This window comes from Nematostella vectensis, chromosome 11, assembly GCF_932526225.1.
Source record: "Nematostella vectensis chromosome 11, jaNemVect1.1, whole genome shotgun sequence".
Classification (NCBI taxonomy): Eukaryota; Metazoa; Cnidaria; class Anthozoa; order Actiniaria; family Edwardsiidae; genus Nematostella; species Nematostella vectensis.
The window spans coordinates 5,226,705-5,251,871 of record NC_064044.1 but is presented as its reverse complement, the minus strand read 5'-3'; the positions used below and the strand labels follow the sequence as shown (position 1 = coordinate 5,251,871).

The following is a 25,167-nucleotide window of genomic DNA, read 5'->3' as shown; positions in this document are numbered from 1 at the left end:
TTAAGTTTGTCTGTGTACCAAAATGTCAAGGGGAACACACGGATTTCTTATGACGACATCGACCACCTGCTCAGGTCAACACGGTCTTCAAACGTACGCGGGATTGACACTGATCATCATTAATGGTCGACGACATTTTGTCTTGATTTATATTTCAAAAATGATTTTGAAATGGTGAACGAATTAAGGTGATAGGAAGGTTTCAAGATGAGAAGTCTTCTCCTGCACTTTGGGTCTTGCCTGCTTATGGCTTTGATTTTGCTCAAAGGGACAAAAGCTGTTTCACGGAGACAAAACAAAGATTATTATGACTTGATGGAAAATCGGGGAGATCAGCGTCATAGTACAGAAAATAGTAGATATTTGTATCGCAGAAATTCAGAGGGACAAAGTTGGGATGAAGTCGAAAAGGCAAAATATAAAAGGAATTCCCGACATCGTAGATTAAAACGGAAAGATCTTAAACTGAAGGACGTTCCTTCTGACGAGTTTCCCGAACCAGAGTCACCATTACAGGTTGTCGAAACTTCGGCTGTTCTCAAAGACAAGCTAAGTAAACCTAAGCAAGAACAAGGGCCAATGAAGGCGATACATATTTGGGGGCCAACACCGTATAAGACTGTCGTTGATAATCTGATACGCCTGAACAGCGCGATAGGCGAAAGGCAAGGTTTGCTCCCTGAAGGGCTTAATCGCTACGAAGCCTTTAAACTCTTACACAAGCCTGACATCAAAGCCTCGATTCCTATGAATATAGGTGTACCTTTACACGTCAATCAAGCCCCTCGGGTAATACACATGGCTGGGCAGCCCGTGCATTTTAACCGCCCTATAGCATCAGAAGCGAGGCAAGTACTGGCAAGACCTTATTTCAGCGAGCAGCCAGAGCCAATGATGCGAGACATAGGGGATCCTAATACATTGAATGTGCCTAACGATGTTCAGGGCCCAGAGGGTATGCTCCCTCAGCAGTTCAGGCCATTTGTAGGCGACAATGGAGATCCAATTCACATGGCTGAAGCGTTAAGTCAGACGAATCATCTTTATCATCGACATCATCATCACCATCATCATGAAGGTAAAAGTGCTAGTCTTTCATTCGAAATATCAAGTATCAGTAAAGCGTGGTTTCTCTAGCCAATGAGTCTTTCTCTAAGCTCGTGTTTGAATACAATATGAGATGTTCAGTTTCATTCTACTCATTCAGTCTCAACCAGGGCCAAGTGTGAGCCGAATCCGTGCCTTAATGACGGTGTGTGCACAGCTTTCTTGCACGACTACGAATGCGCATGCCCCGCAGGATTCATGGGAAGACACTGTGAAGGTAAGGTATCCAATCCTCATCTGCCTAATCACACAACAAGTCAACAGCAACAAAAGGCAATGACACGGGGGGGACCTCATCGATATTCACGATTGAGACCTCTCGAGAGAACTCTGATCCTTTCACGGCCAGCAATCGTTCTGAAAGTCTAATAAATCGTTAAAATAAAAAGGTTAAAGAAATATAAACTTATAATCGCAACATTTTGTTACTCATAATGACCGCCTCCAGGTGCTGCATGAAACTAATTAGAAGAAAAAAAAACACTTAAGCCTATTTTACTTTCATAAAGTGCTTAAAAGTAATAATCAACGTCATACATGGTAGAAATTTATGGTATTTCTTAAATTTAACAGACACGAACCAGTGCATTCCGAATCCTTGCAAGAACAATGGCAACTGCTACCCCACCGTGTCTGGTTTCGTGTGCACTTGTGTGCGTGGGTTCAAGGGGACCAATTGCGAAGGTGGTTAAGACCTTTATGTCTTGTACTAAAGCTTGCAACTACCTTGCTTGTTTCGTTATCCGTTTAAAATCGATTCAAAATAAATTTGCCCAGGCACGTAGCCAGGAGGGCTCGGGGGTTCGGAAAAAAACCCGTCACTCGACTGTAACGTCTGCTCTAATAAAGGAAAAGTACGTACCACTGCGAGCTAGGACGAGAAAATGGTCCTCTAAATGGATAACCCTGGCAACGGGCCTATTGCCAAAAAGTGATACTCATACAACTTTTATCTTCATTATGCTATTAGTGGCCAATAAATGTCTTCCAAATCCCTGCAAAAACGGTGCCATGTGCGTGGAACACGGGGACAGTACCGAGTACTCATGCATATGCAAGTCTGGCTTCAAAGGAAGCAACTGTGAAGGTAAAGTTTTTTGACTTGTTACCGTCTTAACAGTTGTTGTCTGTGTTTTCCTCGTTTGTCAGGTCACGGTTCTTTGAATATTGATAATTGAGATTACGTTGTTGTTTGTGTCGTCATTATGTTATTAATGCTGTTGTTGCTGAAATACCCTACTCTGTTGCTCCCAAACTTCTGTGGTTAGTTTGTTCTAGCTGTTATAGGTCTATAACTATAGTTTCCCTTGCCCAGAGGCGGATTACTGCGGTGGTTATAATCGATGCAAGAATGGCGGTACATGTATGAATGGCCAGCAAATGTTTGTCTGTAGATGTCCCGCGGGTTTTACGGGACGGGACTGTGGAGGTAGGTGTATAAAGCTGATTTAGACATCGCGATTTAGTCGTATACTTGTATGCAACACTTTAAAACTCGAGTCGTAGAGTGTAAATCAGCCTATGATTTTGCTACGACGTTCGGCTACGAAAGTCGTAGTGTTAAGACATTTCTTAGACAAAATCGTGCTGTCTAAATCAATGAATCTTATGATGACAATAAATCTTATGATGACAATGAATCTTATGATGACAATGATTGAGATTGATGGTAATTATAGGAATTGTAATGACGACTTAATCAAATATATGATAAGTAAATTTTACAGTTATTTAATGATATAATGATAATAGTTACGATAAGAATATTGATGATGAAGAAGGGGGTGGTGTTGATATTGACGGTTGGCTGTGATGATGATGATGATGACGATGTCACCGGGAAATTTTAATAATGCCGCTGCGATTATCCATTCCATGCTCAAGATCTTGACATATGCCACTCCAATCCATGTGTGAATGGCGGTCAGTGCCTTTCCACCGGTTCTGGCACGTTCACCTGCCAGTGCCCCTTATCGTACAGGGGCCTCACGTGCGAAGGTAAGCTTAAATGTTAGCACCCACCCCTTTCAATAACGATTACCTACAAGTGATAACCTATCAGCTCTTTTTTGGCTCCCCTCCTTCTAGTTATCTTCTCTAGGTTATGTAATATGTATTGTAAATTATGACTATGAGTAGCTAAATAAAGAATATGACGTTTTTTTATTATCTTTGTCATTATTGTTGTTATTATTATTATTATTATTATTATTATTATTATTATTATTATTATTATTATTATTATTGCTCCCTTTCCCACATACCCAGTAGAACTAGGAGAATTCCGTGGCTATCTAATGTGCAGTAAAAAACTCTTAAGGTGGTTGGGGTAGCGCGCGTCGCTCACTACATTAATTTTAATAATACTTCTTAACTCTTCGGACAGAACGCGTATCGAGCTGTGAGTCCTCCCCCTGTGAGAACGGGGCAACGTGCATTGAAACTGATCACGACAGCTTCAGATGCGAGTGTACTGATAAGTACGGCGGCCATTTGTGTCGAGGTATGCCAATAAGGTTAAAGTTGTAGCTTTGATCCTGGAAGTCAAGCCTTCCCCTGTCAAAACCAAACGACTTTTTTGTGCTCGTTTTCATCTCTAGATATAATAGATCCTTGCCAGCGAAACCCCTGTCTGAATGGTGGACACTGCACGTCAGCTGGAGATTCGTACAAATGCGCCTGCAATGAGGGATACAGCGGAACAACATGTGAAGGTGGGTGGGGTCTGTTATTTCTTAAAATTCGACGAAAATAAAAAAAACCTGTGGCCTGACAAGGCGCAGCTATAGGGCTAAAATGTATCTAAATGAAAAATCGATTATGAGTGTCATGGTGTATTTATTTCTTTTTTACCAAAAAAGGGCTTAAGTGTACTTATTCGTCGTGTATTGATTTACTTTTCCCTTTCCTTCGTTTCCCTTACTTATCGTCCTTACGTCTACCGTTCGTTGCCTGTTCATGCACATACCTTTTCTCATGACTCCCTTTTATGGTTCTCTTTTTTAGTTACGCTCCACACCGAATGCATGGACTGTCACGTAAACGCTGGCTGTACGGACGGCAAGTGTGTATGTCATTCCGGTTACTACGGCAACGGACACCACTGCGAACCTCTACCAGGTATAAGAATCTCCGCAAGATTTCTTTGAACACGCATTAGTACGTTTTGATGATTTATATTTGTTTTATTTTTTATTTTGTTTTAACCATATTGGGCTTTAGCGATTTGTATGTTTAATTTGAAGAAATTTATATGCTATTATTATATTCTTATTGCCTTTAATGTTTTCAGATATATCAAGTTTGCTGATGAACGGAAGGTTTCCTGGCCTTAACGTGTCACAATTTTATACAGGTTTGAAATATCTTTTCGTTTTCTAATTATTGCGTCTTTATGGGCGATTTGTTCTTACATTTATGGTTGACTGTTTATTACATTTATGGGAGACGTGTTCTTACATTTAAGGTTGTTCTTACATTTATGGGTGTTATTACATTTATGAGTGATACATCAAAAACGACGATGATTGGTTCAGATGTCGACAGATGCCACCCTAACCCTTGCTACAACGGCAATGATTCTATTTATTTATAATAACGACGATGATTCTATTTATTTATAATAACGACGATGATTCTATTTATTTATAATAACGACGATGATTCTATTTATTTATAATAACGACGATGATTCTATTTATTTATAATAACGACGATGATTCTATTTATTTATAATAACGACGATGATTCTATTTATTTATAATAACGACGATGATTCTATTTATTTATAATAACGAAGATGATTCTATTTATTTATAATAACGGCAATGATTCTATTTATTTGTTCAGATGCCAAAAGATACCACCTCAACCCTTGCAATAACGACGATGATTCTGTCTATTTGTATTTGTTTTAAATGATTCTTTTTATTTGTTCAGATGCCAAAAGATACCACCTCAACCCTTGCAATAACGACGATGATTGTTTATTTGTATTTGTTTTAAATGATTCTATTTATTTGTTCAGATGTCAACAGATGCCACCCTAACCCTTGCTATAATGGCGGGTCTTGTACTACTCGACACGACGGCTACACGTGCGAATGTGCCAAAGAGTACACAGGCACCGATTGCAAAGGTGAATAACATTGATTTAGTAAAGCATATACTATTGCAGTTGTCCAGAGATCAATCCCCCATGAAAAAATACCCCCCCCCCCTGCTAGTTCCAAAACTACAGTATTTCTATGGAACAATCGGCTTTTGAATTCTTAAAAGTCGGCACTAAACTCACTTCATCACTACTCAAATTTTCGTTTGCTCTTTTTCTTACGATAAACTATGTTGCCATTATAATTATAAGCTTGTAGCGATTCACCTTTTTCAGTCTGCCCTGAAGAAGTCTTATTAAAGACGAGTCGAATACCAGTTTTTGGTACATTGTATTCATTCTTTTTGTTTACGATCACGACTTTTTGGACCTTTTGTATTGAGCTTTTTTCATTTGATGCACTTATCATAGTGTATCACCTGTGACGTTTTTATTCATCAACAGATCCCAGGCCGTGTTTGAGCCAGCCGTGCCACAACGGGGGAACTTGTACGGAGACGGGAGGCGGTGCCTTTGTTTGCGCATGCACTGAAGGATACAGTGGGGCAAATTGTGAAGGTTCGTGATTCTAGACGACCCTTTGTATAAAGCGAGCAAACGTTAATAACTCTGTATATGCGCCTGTCCCAATTAATTAAAAAGTGGGGATGCGGCCATTGTTCTGGTCGGAGGTTTCAAAATAGGTAAATATATATGTATAATGGAAGAAATCGAGCGAAAATATTAAATGACGCAACTTACTATGAAATCCTATGACAATCTAAATCGTTTTAAAAGTCGAAATTTTCCAAGCATGGCCTCGGCCTTTGTATTAGTCTGATACCCAGTCTCAAAATCCTGTCAATTTCGGGTCAGCTCTGTCGCTTCCTATGTCTTTTGCCTTATAGTCATTGTTGTCCAGTGACTTGTATTAACAACCTAAGCATTAGATTACCTTACAAAACGCTCACAAACAAATATAACAGATACATCAATTGCAAACAGATCATGCAGCGTGACCATAAAAAGGGGCATCCAATTATCTTATATGATCTCAAGTCTTGGCAATTATAAGCAAAAATATTATTTTTTCGGCACAGTTAGTGCAGTCTACTTAAATTTTAAGGTGTTTAAATGGGAAGGTTGCATTCAAATATGTATCACACAGAATTGTCTGCTTAATTTGTGACAAATTATGATAGTGGTGCATTTTTCCTCTTATCCAGAACCCACTTCGTGCGAACCCAACCCCTGTTCTAACGGAGCCACGTGCATCCCACGTGACGGATCATTCATCTGCAAGTGCCCCACTCGCTATCAGGGACCTACTTGTGAAGGTACTAGAAAGTACTAGAAATAATATCACACCTATAGAATGTTTGTAGTGTGTCCGCCCTCATATCTAACCACGGAACAAAGATAAAAATTGTTGCGTTTTGGTGAGGGTGGTTCACCAAAGAATTCGGTAATCCTTAGCAAACAAACGCAACTAACGTCAAAAGCGATCGTACCCGGAAACCAACAACAGAGACACGTAAGATTGGGGGTGGGTGGGGCACAATACAGAAACATTGTTAAAATATTGGGAGCACAGCCACGCCCCTTCTGGTCATTTCCTTATAATTTTTAATGATATTGGTGGGGGTCGCATGCCCCCTTCTACGTCCCTGATCAATGAGAGGCACAGGCACTACAGAGCTTTGCTAGACCGACAGGCCTCTGCGTGGCCATTCAGGCTCTAGGCCCCCATGAATCTTATGTCGTATCCACACTGATACCATGTCTTCCTTCCTGTCTCCAGTTGACAAGTGTTCATTATGTGATGTGCATGCACACTGCGAGAATGGAAGATGCGTGTGCGATGAGGGATACTCAGGAGATGGAACCAAAGGCGGTTGTTTCAAGGATGGAGGTGAGCTTTAAGCTTTTATAAGGTGATCGTCTATCGCAGGCTTAAGGTAGGCGTGTACATAGGGTTTTCAGGGCTGCCACGCAGGCAAATAGATACCTTAAAAACTCTTTTGGGTTCCATTAAATAGCCACCCCATTCAAGATTCAAATATGTTAGGACCATTTGAATGTTTTTTCATTGAGTATATCTCTATTGCTTGTCTGCTCGTCTTGACAGCTGCAAACCCGAGATTCTGTCTGCCAAGTCCGTGCCTAAATGGTGGCTCCTGCCAAGAGCTTCCAAATGGCTATGTATGTCTGTGTGAACCGGGCTTTAACGGAAGAAACTGCGAGAAGGACCTGGGTGAGTATACCTCGTCCATATTTATCTCGGAAACAGGTTGCTGTGATCTCGCCTTGCGACCGAAGACGAATCTGACAATCTGAAAGGCCACGGCCATTGTAATGCAAAAAGCGACCATTGCCGAGTATTGCTGGCTGTGAACAATGTTTAGAGGCGCCGCGAGATAGCTCCAGAGGTGGATAAAGGGTGGGGGGTGGATTGGGTAGATATACACCCCCCTTTGAGAAAAAGTAAATAAAAATGAAGTCATTTTGTGAGAAGAAAATATGTTTGATGGACGGGGGAGGTACTGTCCATGTGCCTTCGCCTGCTTGACTTTGCTGACGTGACAAATCCAATTCAGCGTGAAGTATTGCTAGATCTATGTGACCTACTAAGAACCATTGGATCAGTTAAAAGCCGTCTAGCTGGCCATTATCCACCCCCATTTTGAAATCCTGATCCGCCTCTGCCCAAACATTTCCTTTGTCATACTTGTAGTCAGCCAAGCGAGGCGGTGCAGCAGTTCTGGGCAATGTTTAGGCTATGTCTACGGGACTAGTACAGGCTTTATCGCCGTTGACTTTGTATATAAGCATAAAACATAATAGCCCGAGTGTCAGCCTATTTTACGTTCCCTGCGAAATCGCCTGATGTAAGGGCTAATTACATAATAAACAATCTAAACAATTCATTCTGCTTCTCAAGCGGCCCCCACGAAACCTCCCAGCCCATGTCTATCCAACCCGTGCCGCCATGGTGGGACCTGTATGGACGAGGGAGGAAAGTTCCGGTGCGTTTGTGCAGATGGTTACAAGGGCGAGTTGTGCGAGAAGAAAGGTAGGGAGGATACTTCGAATGCACTAGGTTACAAACGTTGAAACCGTGCTACCGAAAACAAATACATTGTTATTAAGTCTTTGGAAATCGCTCAAATTGCCCACATTACAATCGCAAGGCCAAATAATGAGGACGCAGATTCAGAGTGCATTAATCGGAGGCATTTAAGGGATAATTATACATAGTATCGATAGATTATAGGAATCAACTTTAGGACTCGATATAACTACTTTTTGGGGGGAGAGGAAAACAGAAGAACCCTTGGAAAAAGGAAGACCAAGGGAGTAATTGGTGAAAGGCACATATAATACACAAAACCACGCCCTGTAAACTTCGCCAAACAGGCCAAATATACTATTTCTTATCTTTCTGTTTCACTGATCATCGCGGACGCTGAGGTTCTAGTTAATAACTTAGGTCTTCAATCACTTTATCTCATTCATATTCCGATTTTCGAACTTGATATTCGATTCGACGGAAATCCGCAAAGCATTAATCCAAATAGTATTACCCTACCGTGTTTTCTTGTGTGACTTCTTTATTTGATCTTATCTCAGCCCAGCACTTCTGTCATCCCAACCCATGTCTCCATGGCGGCACGTGTGACGAGAAGGAAGATGGCTACACGTGTCGGTGTATAGGAGCATACCGAGGCGAACACTGTGACGGTGGGCTACATGCTTTTTTTTAACAAATGGATGCGATAAGCGTGTTAATACAAAAAATAAGGCAAGACTTTAGGAAATACTTACTTTATCTTGATAATCAATTTAAATCTCTATAAAATATAGACTGAGTTAACAGACCCCCGCTCAAAATCTATGTGACGTATTGGCTGGCGTGACACTGCCCAGATCAGGGTGATTCTGATTGGTCGACGCGTTATGGCTGTGTCGCGTGGTTGTTTATCCTTAAGTTTCGCAAGATGATCGTCGAGTCGTCGCAAAAGCGCTTTAGCGACTGACAAACGCGGACGGCTGCAAAGGAGACGGGGTCGAGTGTGAGATCGGTAGATTTAAAACTTCCAAAATAATTAGTTTTGACTTGTTGTAAGCAGTTTAAAGTGGATGGTTTAAACGAAGACGAGCTCAAGGCACTTTCGATTTTAGACGTAGGCATGCTAGAGCCGTAAGCGAGCAGTTTCCTACTTTGCGTCTTGACGAAGTGTCCTTGATGAATTCTAAACATAAAACGCACTAGCCACAAGATATATCTTGAGATATAGGTTTCCCCCGAAGACTTATATAAGGCAAGTCCAGTTGATCTTTTGTGCATTCAAGGCCGCCTTGAAAGGAATAAAAGTTTAATTCAGCCCTTCCCTTTTCTTTAGATTACGAACGCAAGTCTTACATAGATACGAGTAGTACGACTTCTATATGGTAGTTGCTCGCGACGATCAAACGGAGTCAATCTTTCGCACTTTGGGAACAATTTCCCACTTTGTATCTTGACGAAGCATCTTCGATGTATTTAGATCACAAAATACAAAACAAACTCAATGATATTAAAATCATCAAAATGAATTTTTTTGAATAGGACGTTAAAAACCAACGCGCGAAGGTGTGTGCTGTCTAAATACGCGTCGACCAATCAGAATCACTACCCGGATCTGGGCAGTGTCACGCCATCCAGTACGTTACATTCCAGTTCGTTGCTCAGACTCTCGCTCAATTTTTGTGCGGGGGTCTGTTTACTCAGGCTATATAAAATACAAATAAAAAATACAACGGTGATCCTTCAAGCCCTCATCTCTTATTATTATTTTAAACTTCAGTTGACGACTGTGACGAGTGCGACCCACATGCGATCTGCATCCAAGGAGCGTGTAGATGTAGAGTCGGATACAAAGGCGATGGATTCCAATGCACCAAAAGTACGTAATATAATAGTAGGCGCGTCATGATAAAAAAGCGTCACGCGACCAAAACACGTGTGAGGACATGCGATCTGTATCCGAGGCGCAGATAGTTGTACAAATATTGCCTACAAATGCGTACGTGACAGGTCACATGAGGTAACACGTGTGACGCACGTGCGATCTGTTTCTAAGGATCATGTGGGCTACGAAGGCGAAATATTCCAAAGCATCTAAAAACAAGTTCCGAAGTTGACCTGGAGGTGCTTATTTTTTTTTTAAAGTTGAAATAAATAGAATATCCCCATCAATGCTGCACATTGCCTCAAGGCTTGTTTCTGGATCACCTAGTACAATATTCTGCCTTAACACAACCCATTAGTCAGTGAATGGTATTTACATCACCCTTTTTTCGCTATTTACAGTCAAAACATGCAACGACTGCAATCGCCATGCCACGTGCGTTGCCAACGAGTGCGTGTGCAACCCTGGATACACCGGCGACGGACACCAATGCCAACGTGAGTAAAGAAAGGGTTCTAGCGGGTTCAGTTTGGTGGATCCGAGTGATACCCTTGTTAACGGGGTTCCATTTTATGTAAGGTGTCTTTTTTTTTTGGGGGGGGGTCTCTCTTTTTTAAAGTAACGATCATTATCGACATATTTCTATTGCAAGGCATGATAGGCGTGTTCGGCAAGAGATCACGTGACCTTTCTGGGTGGCAAATTCAAACCAAAATAATCACAGAAATGACTGCGCCCGTCTCACCAGAGAACCACGTAAAAATAAAATCCTCAAACGAAACTAAACCCTTTCTTAAAAGAATTCTGGCTTCGTAAGCGCTGAATAAGCTGCTTTTTGTTGCTGTTGCTTTTCCGCTAAAAGCCTGAGCGCGCGCTAGTTCACAACTCAAACAGTCACGTGATCTCTTAGCGCATGTCCCCTATTCATTGCAAACCGCTGATTGTTTGTTTTTCTCACAAGCGGACACGTGTGATTCATGTCCACCCAACTCCCATTGCATGCGGGGAGTTTGTGTCTGCGGCAAAGGATACTACTTTGACGGCAAACACTGCGTAGGTAAAAATAACGCGCTGGTGTAAATGTAATTCCTAAAGCAAGCTAAGCATTTCCATTGCATCACCAGCTAACTGGATCTGCTTTCCACTAGCGAAGAGAACGTAGACAGAGAAAGTAATTGGGACATAAGAGTTTGCGGCGGCCTGTGTAAGTCAGCGCAAAGGAGAGTCGAGCGGAGAAGGAAAACAAGGAACAGCTCTGTTTCTTCCTTGCTCCGCATGCGCCTTCTCCGCGATGATTTACGCAAGCGCAGTAAGCATCTTATATCTTCGCTACGCTCTCGGTCTCCGCTTCCTTCGCTAGTGTAAATATGTATTAATAGTAACGAACTACGATGGGTAAATAAATGAATTTAAAGTAAAATGTAACTGAATAAGAAAGACTTGCGAAGATGAACACGCGAGTGGAAAAGGAGAAAAACAAAGTTCCATGTTGTTTCATTTTCGGCTGCCTTTTCCGCTTGCGTCTCCTTTGCGCTAATCTACACCCGCAAAGTATGGAAGTCACACATAAGTAAATCATTTCTCCGTCTTCACTCGCTAGTGTTAATATTCCTTAATGGTAACGAATAAATAAGTGTTCATAAAGGAACATAAAGCAAATTTTAAGATAAATCAAAAACACAATTTTATGCTGTTCTAAATAATGAGGCCAGTAGTGTAATTCCTAAATCAGTAAAAAAAACGGAAAATCATTGACACATGCGACAACCCAACAGCAGCAAACTTAAAACAACACTAAGAACGTCGTCGACGACAACGACGACACAAAGAAAAGCTTCGCAACAAACGCCTATACGAGAAACGTACAGTAATAGGAGTGACATATATCGCGCCACCATGACCACGACTTTAGGAAGATAGATGAATGTATGGCGTCTCGGATTTTAACTAAAACATTATATCTCAAACCCAAACCGTTAACAAAAGCAAAGAAAGTATGTAAACATTTGCATCAATACGCTTCTTTCATGAATAGAGCATTCATACCCATAACAGAAACATGTTTGTATATAAATCAAAAGATGTAATAAAATAGAACTATTTCCAATTTGGTGGATTTTGTAAATTAGATCATAATATCGTTATAGACTAAAATATTGTACCAAAAACACACGCTACCGGTACTGAATTGAGCATTTTTCATGGGGCTTCGACATGAAGAAATATTTGTTTAGAGCAACATAATGTAAAAACTAGATTTATAAAGCGCTTTGCTTTTCTCTAAAAGAGCCCTTGTCAGTCACATCTTTGTTATTGTTTTCATTCAATATTGGAAGGCATATAATGTGCCAAAATCTCGAAATAACCATCTAAAAACAAAGTTTGATACTTTATTCACCAAATGCAATCGAAAATATCGTATTGGCTTTCCCGAATAAGCGGTACTAGAACGACAAAAAGGCGGCTGACAGAGGCTGTTTAAGGTTCCAAAGCGCAATTTCCTCCCTCTCATATTTAAGGGCGTCAAGTGATCATTTTGTCTTCCAGCTCCGCCCCACGTGACGCACAAAGAGCCCTGCCCTGTTATATGCGCCACAGACTGTCAATCATCCTGCCCATCCCACTGCTGTTACCATGGTCACCCAATCAACGTGGTACACGTCACAGACGCATGTCCATCAATATGCGCCACAGACTGTAAACCATCCTGTCCATTCCACTGCTGTTACCAAAGCAACCCGGCCCACGTAACGCAAGTCACGGAATCATGCCCATCCGTATGTGCTACGGACTGTCAATCATCTTGCCCAGCACACTGCTGTCACCATGGCAACAGTGCTTGTCCAACGCAATGCAGCGTGAGCTGCGCGCCTAGCTGTCCTGATCATTGCTGCGCCCTACCTACCCACCAGCCAGCGGTAGCGTGCCCGGTATCATGCGCAACGTCTTGCACAGCCACTTGCCCGAAACACTGCTGCAAAGATACCGTCACGCCAATTACGGTGCACAAAATAGACACGTGCCCAGCGCAATGCAAAGTCGCGTGTGTACCATCGTGCCCTGCACACTGCTGTACGCAAACCCCTACCCACCTCCCCCAGCCACCCCCTGTGAAGCAACCGACCACGTGTCCGCAGGAATGCGCCAATCAATGCTCTCCGTCGTGCCCTGTCACGTGCTGCACTCAAATATGTCCCGGATACTGCTCATACGATTGGTGTCGGCCAACCTGTCCGACCGCTTGCTGCACAAAGCACACTATGCCTAAACCAAGGAACCCCCCTGCCAATCTAGCATACCATCCCAAGATTACGCCAACAGCGAATCGCTTCATGGCACCATCTACTCTCGTCTGCCCGACTCAGTGCACCGGCACATGCGCCCCATCATGCCCCGCTCGCTGCTGTGTCCCGGAAACTAGTCTGAGAAGCTCGGCGAGGTCTACGGCAAGCAGCCTGAAGAATACGGCGAACATACCCCCTGGACGTCCTCTTTGGCCTCCGATGACTTCTTCGTATAGTTTTCAAGCAAGTCAGGGCACTATGAATCGAAACTCTGTTAATCCATTAAGTTCACTTCTTGGATCCCATACACGGCTTGCAGCTTTGCAAATGCCAAGTGGCCCACAAGGACAGTCATCGGCGAATTCTGTTGCATCCTATATAGGAACACCTGGCAGTAAAGCTTCATCAAATGTTCAATCCGCACCTCCCATTGTGCAGTCAATGTCATCAGGCCGACCAATTTCGTCCTTTGCACAACCTCAATCATCTGCTGCTATTCCTTTACCAAATTATCAAGCGTCTTCCTACACAAATTATCGTGGGACCCCAAATTCCAACCAAGCGCCACTTTCTTCATCTGCTGGGGTACCAATTTCGTGGAACCCTTTGTCGACACTTAACGGGTTTCCTGGAACCCAGTTGACGTCAGGTAGAGGTCAGGCGTACCCCTATGCATCGACGCAGTTTCCTTCGAACACTAATCCAAAGCTGATTCAGTCATTGGCCATGCTGTCCGGGAAATCTGGAAGCTGTCCGGCTGAGTGTTTGAGGAGGTGCTCTTCTGCTTGTCCGATGCAATGTTGCCAAGGGCAGCAGAAGAAAGGGACGATAGGAAGTGTCTCCAAAGAAGGGAACACGGTGTACATCGTAGATAAGTAGTTGCACAAAGCGCTAACATGGCGTATAATAACACAGATAGTGGGTCTAGCCCAAAATGTATATACTTGCACACCCAACACTAAACAAGAAAGAAACATTCTTTAAAAACAGCTTACTTTCGGGAGCAAAGAAAAATGTTTCGCAGAAAATTTTGTTACCCCTTACTCCTTGGAACAAGTGTAAAACATCCCTAGACAAATCTTCCTCACTCTTACTTCTGGGAGGAAGTGTAAAAAAATAAACAAATGTTCCTAAAATTGGAAGCATAAGAAAATGTACATATTGGATTTCAACAAAATTATAATTAAATAAAGTAGAAAACGAAACAGTATAGGCTATAAGAGGTAGATCTAGCCTTTAATTGAAGAGGGGGCTGGTTTGGTGACAAGGGGGGGATCTTTTTGTTACATTTGGCTTTCTGACCTATACAGACACAAATACCTAAGAAGGCAGGTTTACTTTTTTTTTGAAGAGGGGGACTTAAAAAAAGCAAACGAGCTGGGAAGGGCACAAACCTTACAGGAATGTTCCTTATGGCATAACTTCCTTTGGCGGGGGGGGGGGGGGGGGGGGGGGGCTTTTCCATCCCCCTAAACCTTCCTCCTAGATCCGCTACTGACTAACACATTACAACCAATTGCCCAAATAAATGTTGCTACACCATGATATGAAATATTTGTAACTTTTAACTGTTTTTAACAATAAAACACTATCGTACTAATTTAAATGTTTAGTTAATTGGTTATTCTCATTGGAGAATTGAATGAGTCGCGTCCAGCCCTTTCCGATTTGAAGACAAGATCGCTAGATCCGGCTTGCGGGACCTTTCAAATATTGATTTAATTTTAAATAAAATTTTCAAAGAAAAACAAAATCCGTGCAAACTTAAGGCACATAAAGGCACACTCCAACAGGGTTTACACGAAACCTTTAAAACGTTTCCCTTTGTTCTTTTGTACAGTTATCCGGTTCTTGTCTCGTCAGGTTAGCCCTTTCTATTCAAACAGGAAGGTAATCGTACGAAGCAATAGCAAGGAGCCATTTACTGTAATGTAGGATGAAGATGTAGAACTGATGCAAGCAAATTGCTCCTTCTTTTGGAACAGGCTATTCGGACAAACAAACTTTAACTTAAACTCGAACTTGACGAATGCGCTGTAGCTCTGTTAATGCGCCGACATGGGTTTTCTTTAAAAGCTTACAATGTCTATCTACCTTCAGGCCATGACGACACACAAGCCACACGTCTTCTGACAGTTGACGCTCATGAATTCTCTCCTCTTGTCACAGTATCCCATTCCACCAAGGGTTGGACATACGGCGAAGTTATCATGACAATCTGAAACACAAAGGGAGTCATACGGCCCAGCGGGTAACAGTAAAATAACCGAAATCCCTGTTTTATTGCACAAAACAAAATAAGCTTTGGTACTTTTTGGTATGATCCGTTCTTGAGATATGATTGAGCAAATAAAGTTGGCATAAATCATGAAAAAGTAGTAATTTTGCCCAAATCTGGCGATATCAGCAAAATCAAGTCTTACAACTTTCAATATCTCAAGAACGGATTATCTACCAAAAAGAACCAAAGCTTATTTTTGTTTTTGTATTGCACATGGAATCTCTAAGCAAATAAATTAATACAATCTTACAATTGTGACATTGCAAGTTTTTTTTTTTGCTCCTGTCTCATTAAAAAGTCTTATGAAAGACGAAAATTTGGTAGAGTCGACTACCAGCTTTTGTTGAACTACACTGGGTGCGTGGATTTCACATATGGAAGTACACTTAAAACACGCAGACTTCCGAGCTGTGCTTATGTATATAATGGTGCAGAGCAAACTGCCCGAGTCCTCATCAGCTCACTAAAGTCCTTTTTATTCACACGTACGGCAAACGGAGCAGTCGTACGGCCAACAGAGAGGATACGTAACGCCCGAAACTAACTGGCCCACGCAAAGCCCATACAAGCCACCAGCAGTCATACAGACAACTGAAGGATACGTAACGCCCGACCCCTAACTGGCCCACGCAAAGCCCATACAACACACTTAAGCAAACGGAGCAGTTGTAAGGACAAGTGAAGGCTACATCTCGTTCTTGACACCTCCCCTTCATGGCCCACCCAAAGCCCTTACAACATGCTTACGGCAAACAGAGCAGTTGTAAGATCAAGTAAAGACTACATCTCGTTCCTGACACAGCCCCTTCATGGCGAACTCAAAGACCTTACAAACCAAGAAAACACTTACGGCAAACGGAGCAGTTGTAAGGGCAAGTGAAGGCTACATCTCGTTCTTGGCACCTCCCCTTCATGGCCCACTCCACGCAGAGCGGATGATAGTCACGGCAGGCTGAACGAAGATCAAGACAACAAGCAGTAATTAAAGAATGTTGAACAGCCAATCATTGTTATTGTTTACATTAAAAATGCAGCAGTCTACTTGAAAGAGATTTCAAGATAACCATTAACAATTGAATGCTGAAACTTTATGTAAGAAATTGCATTGCAACAGTATGTACATCTCAGTAACCTGTTTGTTTAAGACAATGGTAATGATACTTTGATTCACTGTTGTGCAGGAATGCATAATGGCGGCCGGAATGACCTTCTTAAATTAGACTAGAGAATCAGAATTGTTTTTTATTCTTGTTGTTTTGTTCTTTTCCCAACTATTTGATGTTTTCTTTTCTTTATCCTTTACAATGGCAGAATTTACTGCCGACAATTAAACAGCCCACTTCTTTTCTCTACATTACGTACAAGATGGGACCTTTACGCTTGCTTTTGCTCTAAAACAATGAGAAGCAAGGAAAAGAACCTGTTCATTGCAAATATAAAACGTATACTCCACATACGGCCTTTTATTTTTTAGCGGTTACGGTGACGAATCCTGCATTCTGATTGGCTAATATAGCGGACCGGAGATTCCTATATCTGCACTAGGTCCGAGAATCGATATTTTAGCGCGCTGCTCGCTCAAAGTATGTATTTAGAAGGTATGTAGTATATATACGGCCTTTCCTTATATTGTAAATACAAGGAATGCAGTATATACACGACCCTATCTTACATTGTAAATACAAGGTATGTAGTATTTATATACGGCCTTACCTTACATTGTAATTACAAGGAATGCAGTTTATACACGGCCTTATCTTAAATTGTAATTACAAGGTTTGCAGTATACACACGGCCTTACTTTAAATTGTAATAACAATGTATGCAGTTTATACACGGCTTTACCTTAAATTGTAATTAAAGGGTATGTAGTATATATACGGCCTAATACCTTAAATTGTAATTGTAATACTTCGTGTATATACAAGTTAGGCAGTATCTATACGGCCTTACCTTAAATTGTAATTACAAGGTATGCAGTATATATACGACCTTACCTTACATTGTAAATACAAGTTAGGCAGCATCTATAAGGCTTTACCTTAAATTGAAATACAGGAATGTAGTATATATACGGCCTTACCTTACATTGTAAATACAAGTTAGGCAGTATCTACACGGCCTTACCTTAAATTGTAATTACAAGGTATGCAGTATACATACGACTTTACCTTACATTGTAAATACATGTTAGGCAGCATCTGTAAGGCTTTACCTTAAATTGAAATACAGGAATGTAGTATATATACGGCCTTACCTTACATTGTAAATACAAGTTAGGCAGCATTTATAAGGCTTTACCTTAAATTGAAATACAGGAATGTAGTATATATACGGCCTTACCTTACATTGTAAATACAAGTTAGGCAGTATCTATACGGCCTTACCTTAAATTGTAATTACAAGGTATGCAGTATATATACGACTTTACCTTACATTGTAAATACATGTTAGGCAGCATCTATAAGGCTTTACCTTAAATTGAAATACAGGAATGTAGTATATATACGGCCTTACCTTACATTGTAAATACAAGTTAGGCAGCATTTATAAGGCTTTACCTTAAATTGAAATACAGGAATGTAGTATATATACGGCCTTACCTTACATTGTAAATACAAGTTAGGCAGCATCTATAAGGCTTTACCTTAAATTGAAATACAGGAATGTAGTATATATACGACCTTACCTTACATTGTAAATACAAGTTAGGCAGTATCTATACGGCCTTACCTTAAATTGTAATACAGGAATGTAGTATATATACGGCCTTACCTTACATTGTAAATACAAGTTAGGCAGCATCTTTAAGGCTTTACCTTAAATTGAAATACAGGAATGTAGTATATATACGACCTTACCTTACATTGTAAATACAAGTTAGGCAGTATCTATACGGCCTTACCTTAAATTGTAATACAGGAATGTAGTATATATACGGCCTTACCTTACATTGTAAATACAAGTTAGGCAGCATCTTTAAGGCTTTACCTTAAATTGAAATACAGGAATGTAGTATATATACGGCCTTACCGCAAGTGCCACAGCTCTTCCTGCAGTACTTCGCCATCCATTTGGGATTAGTGCGACAGAACCCTTTTCTTCCCCAGGCATCGCATAACTCAGGCTGCGCGTTAAAACAATCTGCGATCAAAAAAAGAGTTTGAAGCACTTCGAAAAAAAAAGTAACTCCATGTATTCATCGATTTCCTTTTTTTTTTAAATAAGTAAAAAAAAGGTCTTCAATACCCCGGGTTCCAGAGACTGAAATGAGGTAAGAAAATCCGTAGAGCTTCTAATTTCTAAGGTTCAAACTATAAAAAAAATGTCTACGTATATATCTTTTGGCTTACCGCATATTCCATCTGAGACCGATATGTCATCAATAGCGATACCGGACTGACCCACACCGGGTGAGAAGTGAGCAGCAATACTAGCCTAGATATGCAAAGAAAGCAATCGTAAGGAAATTAACCAATAGCCTAGATAAAAAAATGGCTTCGGACTTTGTTTGAAAGCCTAATTATTTTTTGTCTCTTTATTGCCATTTATTTGATTAGGGCCTGGCTAAACTAGGCAACATGTCAAGCGCTATATGTAGCGTGCGACATATCTCCTAAATGTTTCTCAACTATCTAAAAAACATTTCTTTGTCGCTGCGACAAAATTTAGCGCCCGCAACAATGTCTCTCTGGGAGACCAAACTATGAGACCTGCAGGTCACGCGTGGTCTTTAGATTTACTCTTCTCTCATACAATAAAGGCGCAAAACATTCTTATGTAATAATTACGTATGTAGAAATGGTACCTTCTTCGTGATGTTACCCGTGATGCTGACGTCAGCTCTGAACCAGCGATCTGCGTGATCGCCGATATCCGTGGAGTTTACCAAAAGTGCTACATAGTAATACTCCAAATTCCCCCCCGGATCTAGCACAACATTTAGATCACTCCGGGGGTTGCCGAACATTGAGTAGTAGAAGGTTAGGCAGAATGGGATTCTCTTCGGGCTGAACCAGTCTTGGCCGAATAAGATTGCGGTTCCATACTCATTAGAGTTCACTGATGCATAAAGGTAGGTTCCTGGGAAGATTAGAGTAAGGGATAATTATAATGATTGATCGGAACTGCCGTTAATCAGTATCAACAACAACAGCAACAACTATAGACACAGCACCAACGTCAATAAAAGCAAAAATAATAACAACAACATCTTAAATAAAAAGTCTCATTAAAGTCGAGTACCAGTTTTTTAATTGCTCTGGTTAACGAAAGAATCTTTTTGAATATTTTGATTTATTTCTTAACAACAACAACAATAATAATGATTATTGTTGCCTGAGTGATCCTTATGACCATCATCATTACCATCATCATCTTCTATCACCAATACCTTGCTTGTCTGAGTGATCACTAGGACCACCGTCATTACCATCATAGCCATCTTCTATCACTAATACCTTGTTTGTCTGAGTGATCACTAGGGCAACCGTCATTACCATCACAGCCATCTTCCATCACCAATACTTTGTTTGCCTGAGTGATCACTAGGGCCACCGTCATTACCATCATCGCCATCTTCTATCACCAATACCTTGTTTGTCTGAGTGATCACTAGGGCCACTGTCATTACCATCATGGCCATCTTCTATCACCAATACCTTGTTTGCCTGAGTGATCACTAGGGCCACCGTCATTACCATCATAGCCATCTTCTATCACCAATACCTTGTCCGTCTGAGTGATCACTAGGGCCACCGTCATTACCATCATCGCCATCTTCTATCACCAATACCTTGTTTGCCTGAGTGATCACTAGGGCCACCGTCATTACCATCATAGCCATCTTCTATCACCAATACCTTGTTTGCCTGAGTGATCACTAGGGCCACCGTCATTACCATCATAGCCATCTTCTATCATCAATACCTTGTTTGCCTGAGTGATCACTAGGGCCACCGTCATTACCATCATAGCCATCTTCTATCACCAATACCTTGTTTGCCTGAGTGATCACTAGGGCCACCGTCATTACCATCATCGCCATCTTCTATCACCAATACCTTGTTTGCCTGAGTGATCACTAGGACCACCGTCATTACCATCATAGCCATCTTCTATCACCAATACCTTGTTTGCCTGAGTGATCACTAGGACCACCGTCATTACCATCATAGCCATCTTCTATCACCAATACCTTGTTTGCCTGAGTGATCACTAGGGCCACCGTCATTACCATCATCGCCATCTTCTATCACCAATACCTTGTTTGCCTGAGTGATCACTAGGGCCACCGTCATTACCATCATCGCCATCTTCTATCACCAATACCTTGTTTGCCTGAGTGATCCTTAGCACCACCGTCATTACCATCATCGCCATCTTCTATCACCAATACCTTGTTTGCCTGAGTGATCACTAGGGCCACCGTCATTACCATCATCGCCATCTTCTATCACCAATACCTTGTTTGCCTGAGTGATCACTAGGGCCACCGTCATTACCATCATAGCCATCTTCTATCACCAATACCTTGTTTGCCTGAGTGATCACTAGGGCCACCGTCATTACCATCATCGCCATCTTCTATCACCAATACCTTGTTTGCCTGAGTGATCATTAGCACCACCGTCATTACCATCATCGCCATCTTCTATCACCAATACCTTGTTTGCCTGAGTGATCACTAGGGCCACCGTCATTACCATCATAGCCATCTTCTATCACCAATACCTTGTTTGCCTGAGTGATCACTAGGGCCACCGTCATTACCATCATCGCCATCTTCTATCACCAATACCTTGTTTGCCTGAGTGATCATTAGCACCACCGTCATTACCATCATAGCCATCTTCTATCACCAATACCTTGTTTGCCTGAGTGATCACTAGGACCACCGTCATTACCATCATCGCCATCTTCTATCACCAATACCTTGTTTGCCTGAGTGATCCTTAGGACCACCGTCATTACCATCATCGCCATCTTCTATCACCAATACCTTGTTTGCCTGAGTGATCACTAGGGCCACCGTCATTACCATCATAGCCATCTTCTATCACCAATACCTTGTTTGTCTGAGTGATCACTAGGGCAACCGTCATTACCATCATAGCCATCTTCCATCACCAATACCTTGTTTGCCTGAGTGATCACTAGGACCACCGTCATTACCATCATCGCCATCTTCTATCACCAATACCTTGTTTGTCTGAGTGATCACTAGGACCACCGTCATTACCATCATCGCCATCTTCTATCACCAATACCTTGTTTGCCTGAGTGATCACTAGGGCCACCGTCATTACCATCATAGCCATCTTCTATCACCAATACCTTGTTTGCCTGAGTGATCACTAGGACCACCGTCATTACCATCGTCGCCATCTTCTATCACCAATACCTTGTTTGTCTGAGTGATCATTAGCACCACCGTCATTACCATCATAGCCATCTTCTATCACCAATACCTTGTTTGCCTGAGTGATCACTAGGACCACCGTCATTACCATCATCGCCATCTTCTATCACCAATACCTTGTTTGCCTGAGTGATCACTAGGACCACCGTCATTACCATCATCGCCATCTTCTATCACCAATACCTTGTTTGCCTGAGTGATCACTAGGGCCACCGTCATTACCATCATAGCCATCTTCTATCACCAATACCTTGTTTGCCTGAGTGATCACTAGGGCCACCGTCATTACCATCATAGCCATCTTCTATCACCAATACCTTGTTTGCCTGAGTGATCCTTAGGACCACCGAGAAGCTGGGTCAATGCTGGTTTCCACTTAATATCCTCGGCAGCCAGGTTCTTCCACATTCCATAGTTACCATTTGCGAAATCTGTGTCTCCGACATCTTGTGATAAAAAACAATTAACTCCAGATATACAGTGGTTCCTCTGTCTGACGGCCATCTTCTAGTCTAGCGACCGCTATAAAAAGTCCCAAAATAATTGCGTTCCACTAAAAGGGTTTATTTATATTCCCCAAATTAAAGCAACACAGTCACAAGTTTGCTTCCGGCCGATTACGTAATATTTTCCGATAATTTTTAACGGAAAACGCGTAAAATACTTCAGTATTGTGAAAGTAGTTTGTCTTTTGTAAGTTTCATTCAGGATGTGATTGGTAATTTAAATCGGATGGCCTGGGCATGGTTACTAAAAAGTAGGTTAACGCTAACCTAAGGACAAATCAAGATTGTTAACCGTATTTATCCCTGTGTAAGTGCTAACCTGCTTACTAGGAACCGGACCCTAGCAAACGGCTTCTAATAGATTCTTTATATGTCCTGCCGGTTGAGGTTTCCGAGGGCCTTCCGGAAGTAAACTGGTGACAATAGGGACCTTAAAGCAACGACGACGGGAACGTAGACGACGGCAAAAAAAAAACAATGGAATTAGATTCAGAATTCAATAGCAGCACGTGAAAATGCGTTCTGTCTAATAATTTCCAGCCGTTTTCAACCAAACCATGACGTTGAAAACTCCTTTTACGGTCAAATGAGGACGCGCACTGTAAACTCCTCTAACTACGTTCACTACTTCATAAATAATACCCTTTTTATTTTTCTGTCTCTGACTATAATGTTTTGCTTATTTCATTGCAATTAAATTGGAATTAAATTGGAAGCGCGACAGAACGCGTCTTATTCGATCTCGTCGTCCTTGCTTATGGTCCCTAATACCGCTTTAAAGCAGCCAACCACTACTTAATAAAGGGTCACAGAAAAGTTTCTATCAAGAAGTCATCCTATTCCTAAACCATTCTAAAATTTGGAAAACCTAGAAAGATGATTCATTTAAAACAAAATGACAAAATCATAACCAATCAATCATTGCAAATCATTGAATTAAAATTAAAAGGTCGATGTTTGACCGTTTGCCCCAGAACGTTCGCGTGGTTGAACGTTACATGTTACTTGAACAACGGGTACTTACGCGCATTATTTGAATGTTGAACCCACGATAAAATAATGAAGATGACGACGGACCAACTTGCATCCATACCTGACAAGTAAACAATCCATGACTCATTATTACTGCACGGTACGGTCCATTACCAATACAAGACAAGCGCGATATAAAAGTTTCTGCGCCAGATCACCCATGACTTAAAGAAGGCCAATCACGCTGTCATTTTATGCTCCCATTCAATGCCGATTAACACAAGGCATCAATTTTCATCGGCTAATTCAAGCAAGTAAGCAAAATGTTTTTATTCAAATATAGTCGATGACGTATCAAATTAATTCGTCTATTGATATTTTGTAGATCTCTTGCAAATAAAACATTGTATTTTTATGATAAACAATAACAAAGTAACATTCGTAAAGAGGGAGATTTTGCCTCTATTAAATTTTTGTGCAAATTTTTCTTTTAAAGTACGATTAGGTTTGTGTTAAAAAAACATTAAAGCATATTAAAGCCGCATTGTCACCAGTTTACTTCCGGAGGTCAGACGGGAACCTTAACCGTTAAAAGACAAAAGAATCTATTAGAATCCGAGATATTTAACAGGCCATCCGCTCTAAATTATTAATCACATCCCCAAAGAAACTTCCAATAGACACATTGCTTTCAATATTTTGAAATACTTTTCGCGTTTTCCGTTAAAAATCATCGGATATTGTTAGGTAATCGACCGGAAGTAAACTGCTGACCATGCGACTTTAAATTCCAGCGTCCCAAGCAGGCGGATCTATTCACTATTCGTGTTGGGTAAACCATAGTTGTTAACATGTGTTTTGCATTACAATACAATATAGGCGTGAAGGTATTGTTAACATGTACATTGGGGCGGATCCAGGGAGATGGGTCACTCCACCTAAAGATGTAGTCTTGTAGAAATTATCATTCATTCTCATTTCCAACAAATAAGCATACGACAAGCACTAGCTTCAGTTCTAATTTATAGATTCAATTTTCGATATTTTTAAACACGCAAAAAATCAGATATTTGACAGGGAAACATGTCTGATTTCAGCAATAAATATCTTCCTATTCTTGGCGCTTTCATATTTGAATTTGGCTGAACATAGTTTCAGTTACTCTTTGCAAGCTTTCAATCAAGTTAAGCAGACTTACGGAACCGACGACAACAATATTGATAAATTTAAGGTGCGCCAACAAATCAATAAAAATCATTTTAAAATAAACAAAACACTATTTTGTCCTTTTTAAGCAATAGAGAACTATAGTAATGTCTTACCGATTGAGATCAACTTTTCTTTTCACAAGCCTGTAGTAAAAATAAATTGTAGTCCATTTGACCAGCGGCGATGAATATTCATTAGAATGGATTGATCACCGGTACATTGAATTGATTGGAGCACCTGCTGGGCGACAAACAGTCGAAGACAGGGTAGGCGGACACACAAACTTATTCACAACTGATAGTGTCCATCGTTTGTATTACCTTATATGGGCATTAATTTTTAGAT

The 25,167-nt window shown here is 41.1% G+C and overlaps 2 protein-coding genes across 7 annotated transcripts; one reads left to right on the top strand and one right to left on the bottom strand.

Moving 5' to 3' along the window:
* The first annotated feature begins 65 nt into the window (after positions 1-65).
* LOC116613221 (neurogenic locus notch homolog protein 1) lies at positions 66-15,033 on the top strand. 5 transcript variants are annotated; one of them, XM_032373880.2, is made up of 21 exons: positions 66-1,078; positions 1,208-1,324; positions 1,681-1,791; positions 2,078-2,194; positions 2,423-2,536; positions 2,992-3,105; positions 3,494-3,610; positions 3,708-3,821; positions 4,114-4,227; positions 4,400-4,462; positions 5,135-5,245; positions 5,663-5,776; positions 6,424-6,534; positions 6,999-7,109; positions 7,326-7,451; positions 8,139-8,270; positions 8,828-8,938; positions 10,045-10,143; positions 10,551-10,646; positions 11,111-11,206; positions 12,697-15,033. In XM_032373880.2, exons 1-21 carry the CDS (start codon positions 208-210, stop codon positions 14,310-14,312), a joined length of 4,575 nt encoding a protein of 1,524 aa, XP_032229771.2. In that variant the 5' UTR covers positions 66-207; the 3' UTR covers positions 14,313-15,033. The 5 variants fall into 5 exon arrangements, with proteins under 5 accessions (XP_032229771.2, XP_048589919.1, XP_048589922.1 ...); XM_048733965.1 differs by having other exon boundaries at positions 67-1,078; positions 11,111-11,202; positions 12,697-12,855; XM_048733964.1 differs by lacking the exon at positions 12,697-15,033 and adding an exon at positions 11,910-12,256 and having other exon boundaries at positions 67-1,078; positions 11,111-11,202.
* Positions 14,979-25,167, bottom strand: LOC5505444. 2 transcript variants are annotated; one of them, XM_048733977.1, is made up of 8 exons: positions 24,936-25,167; positions 23,666-23,734; positions 22,453-22,581; positions 19,523-19,797; positions 19,068-19,152; positions 18,748-18,858; positions 16,565-16,666; positions 14,979-15,651 (listed from the first exon to the last, which is right to left on the bottom strand). In XM_048733977.1, the coding sequence occupies exons 2-8, from the start codon at positions 23,730-23,732 to the stop codon at positions 15,530-15,532; spliced, it is 891 nt and encodes a 296-aa protein (XP_048589934.1). In that variant the 5' UTR covers positions 23,733-23,734; positions 24,936-25,167; the 3' UTR covers positions 14,979-15,529. The 2 variants fall into 2 exon arrangements, with proteins under 2 accessions (XP_048589934.1, XP_048589935.1); XM_048733978.1 differs by lacking the exons at positions 22,453-22,581; positions 23,666-23,734; positions 24,936-25,167 and adding an exon at positions 21,046-21,273.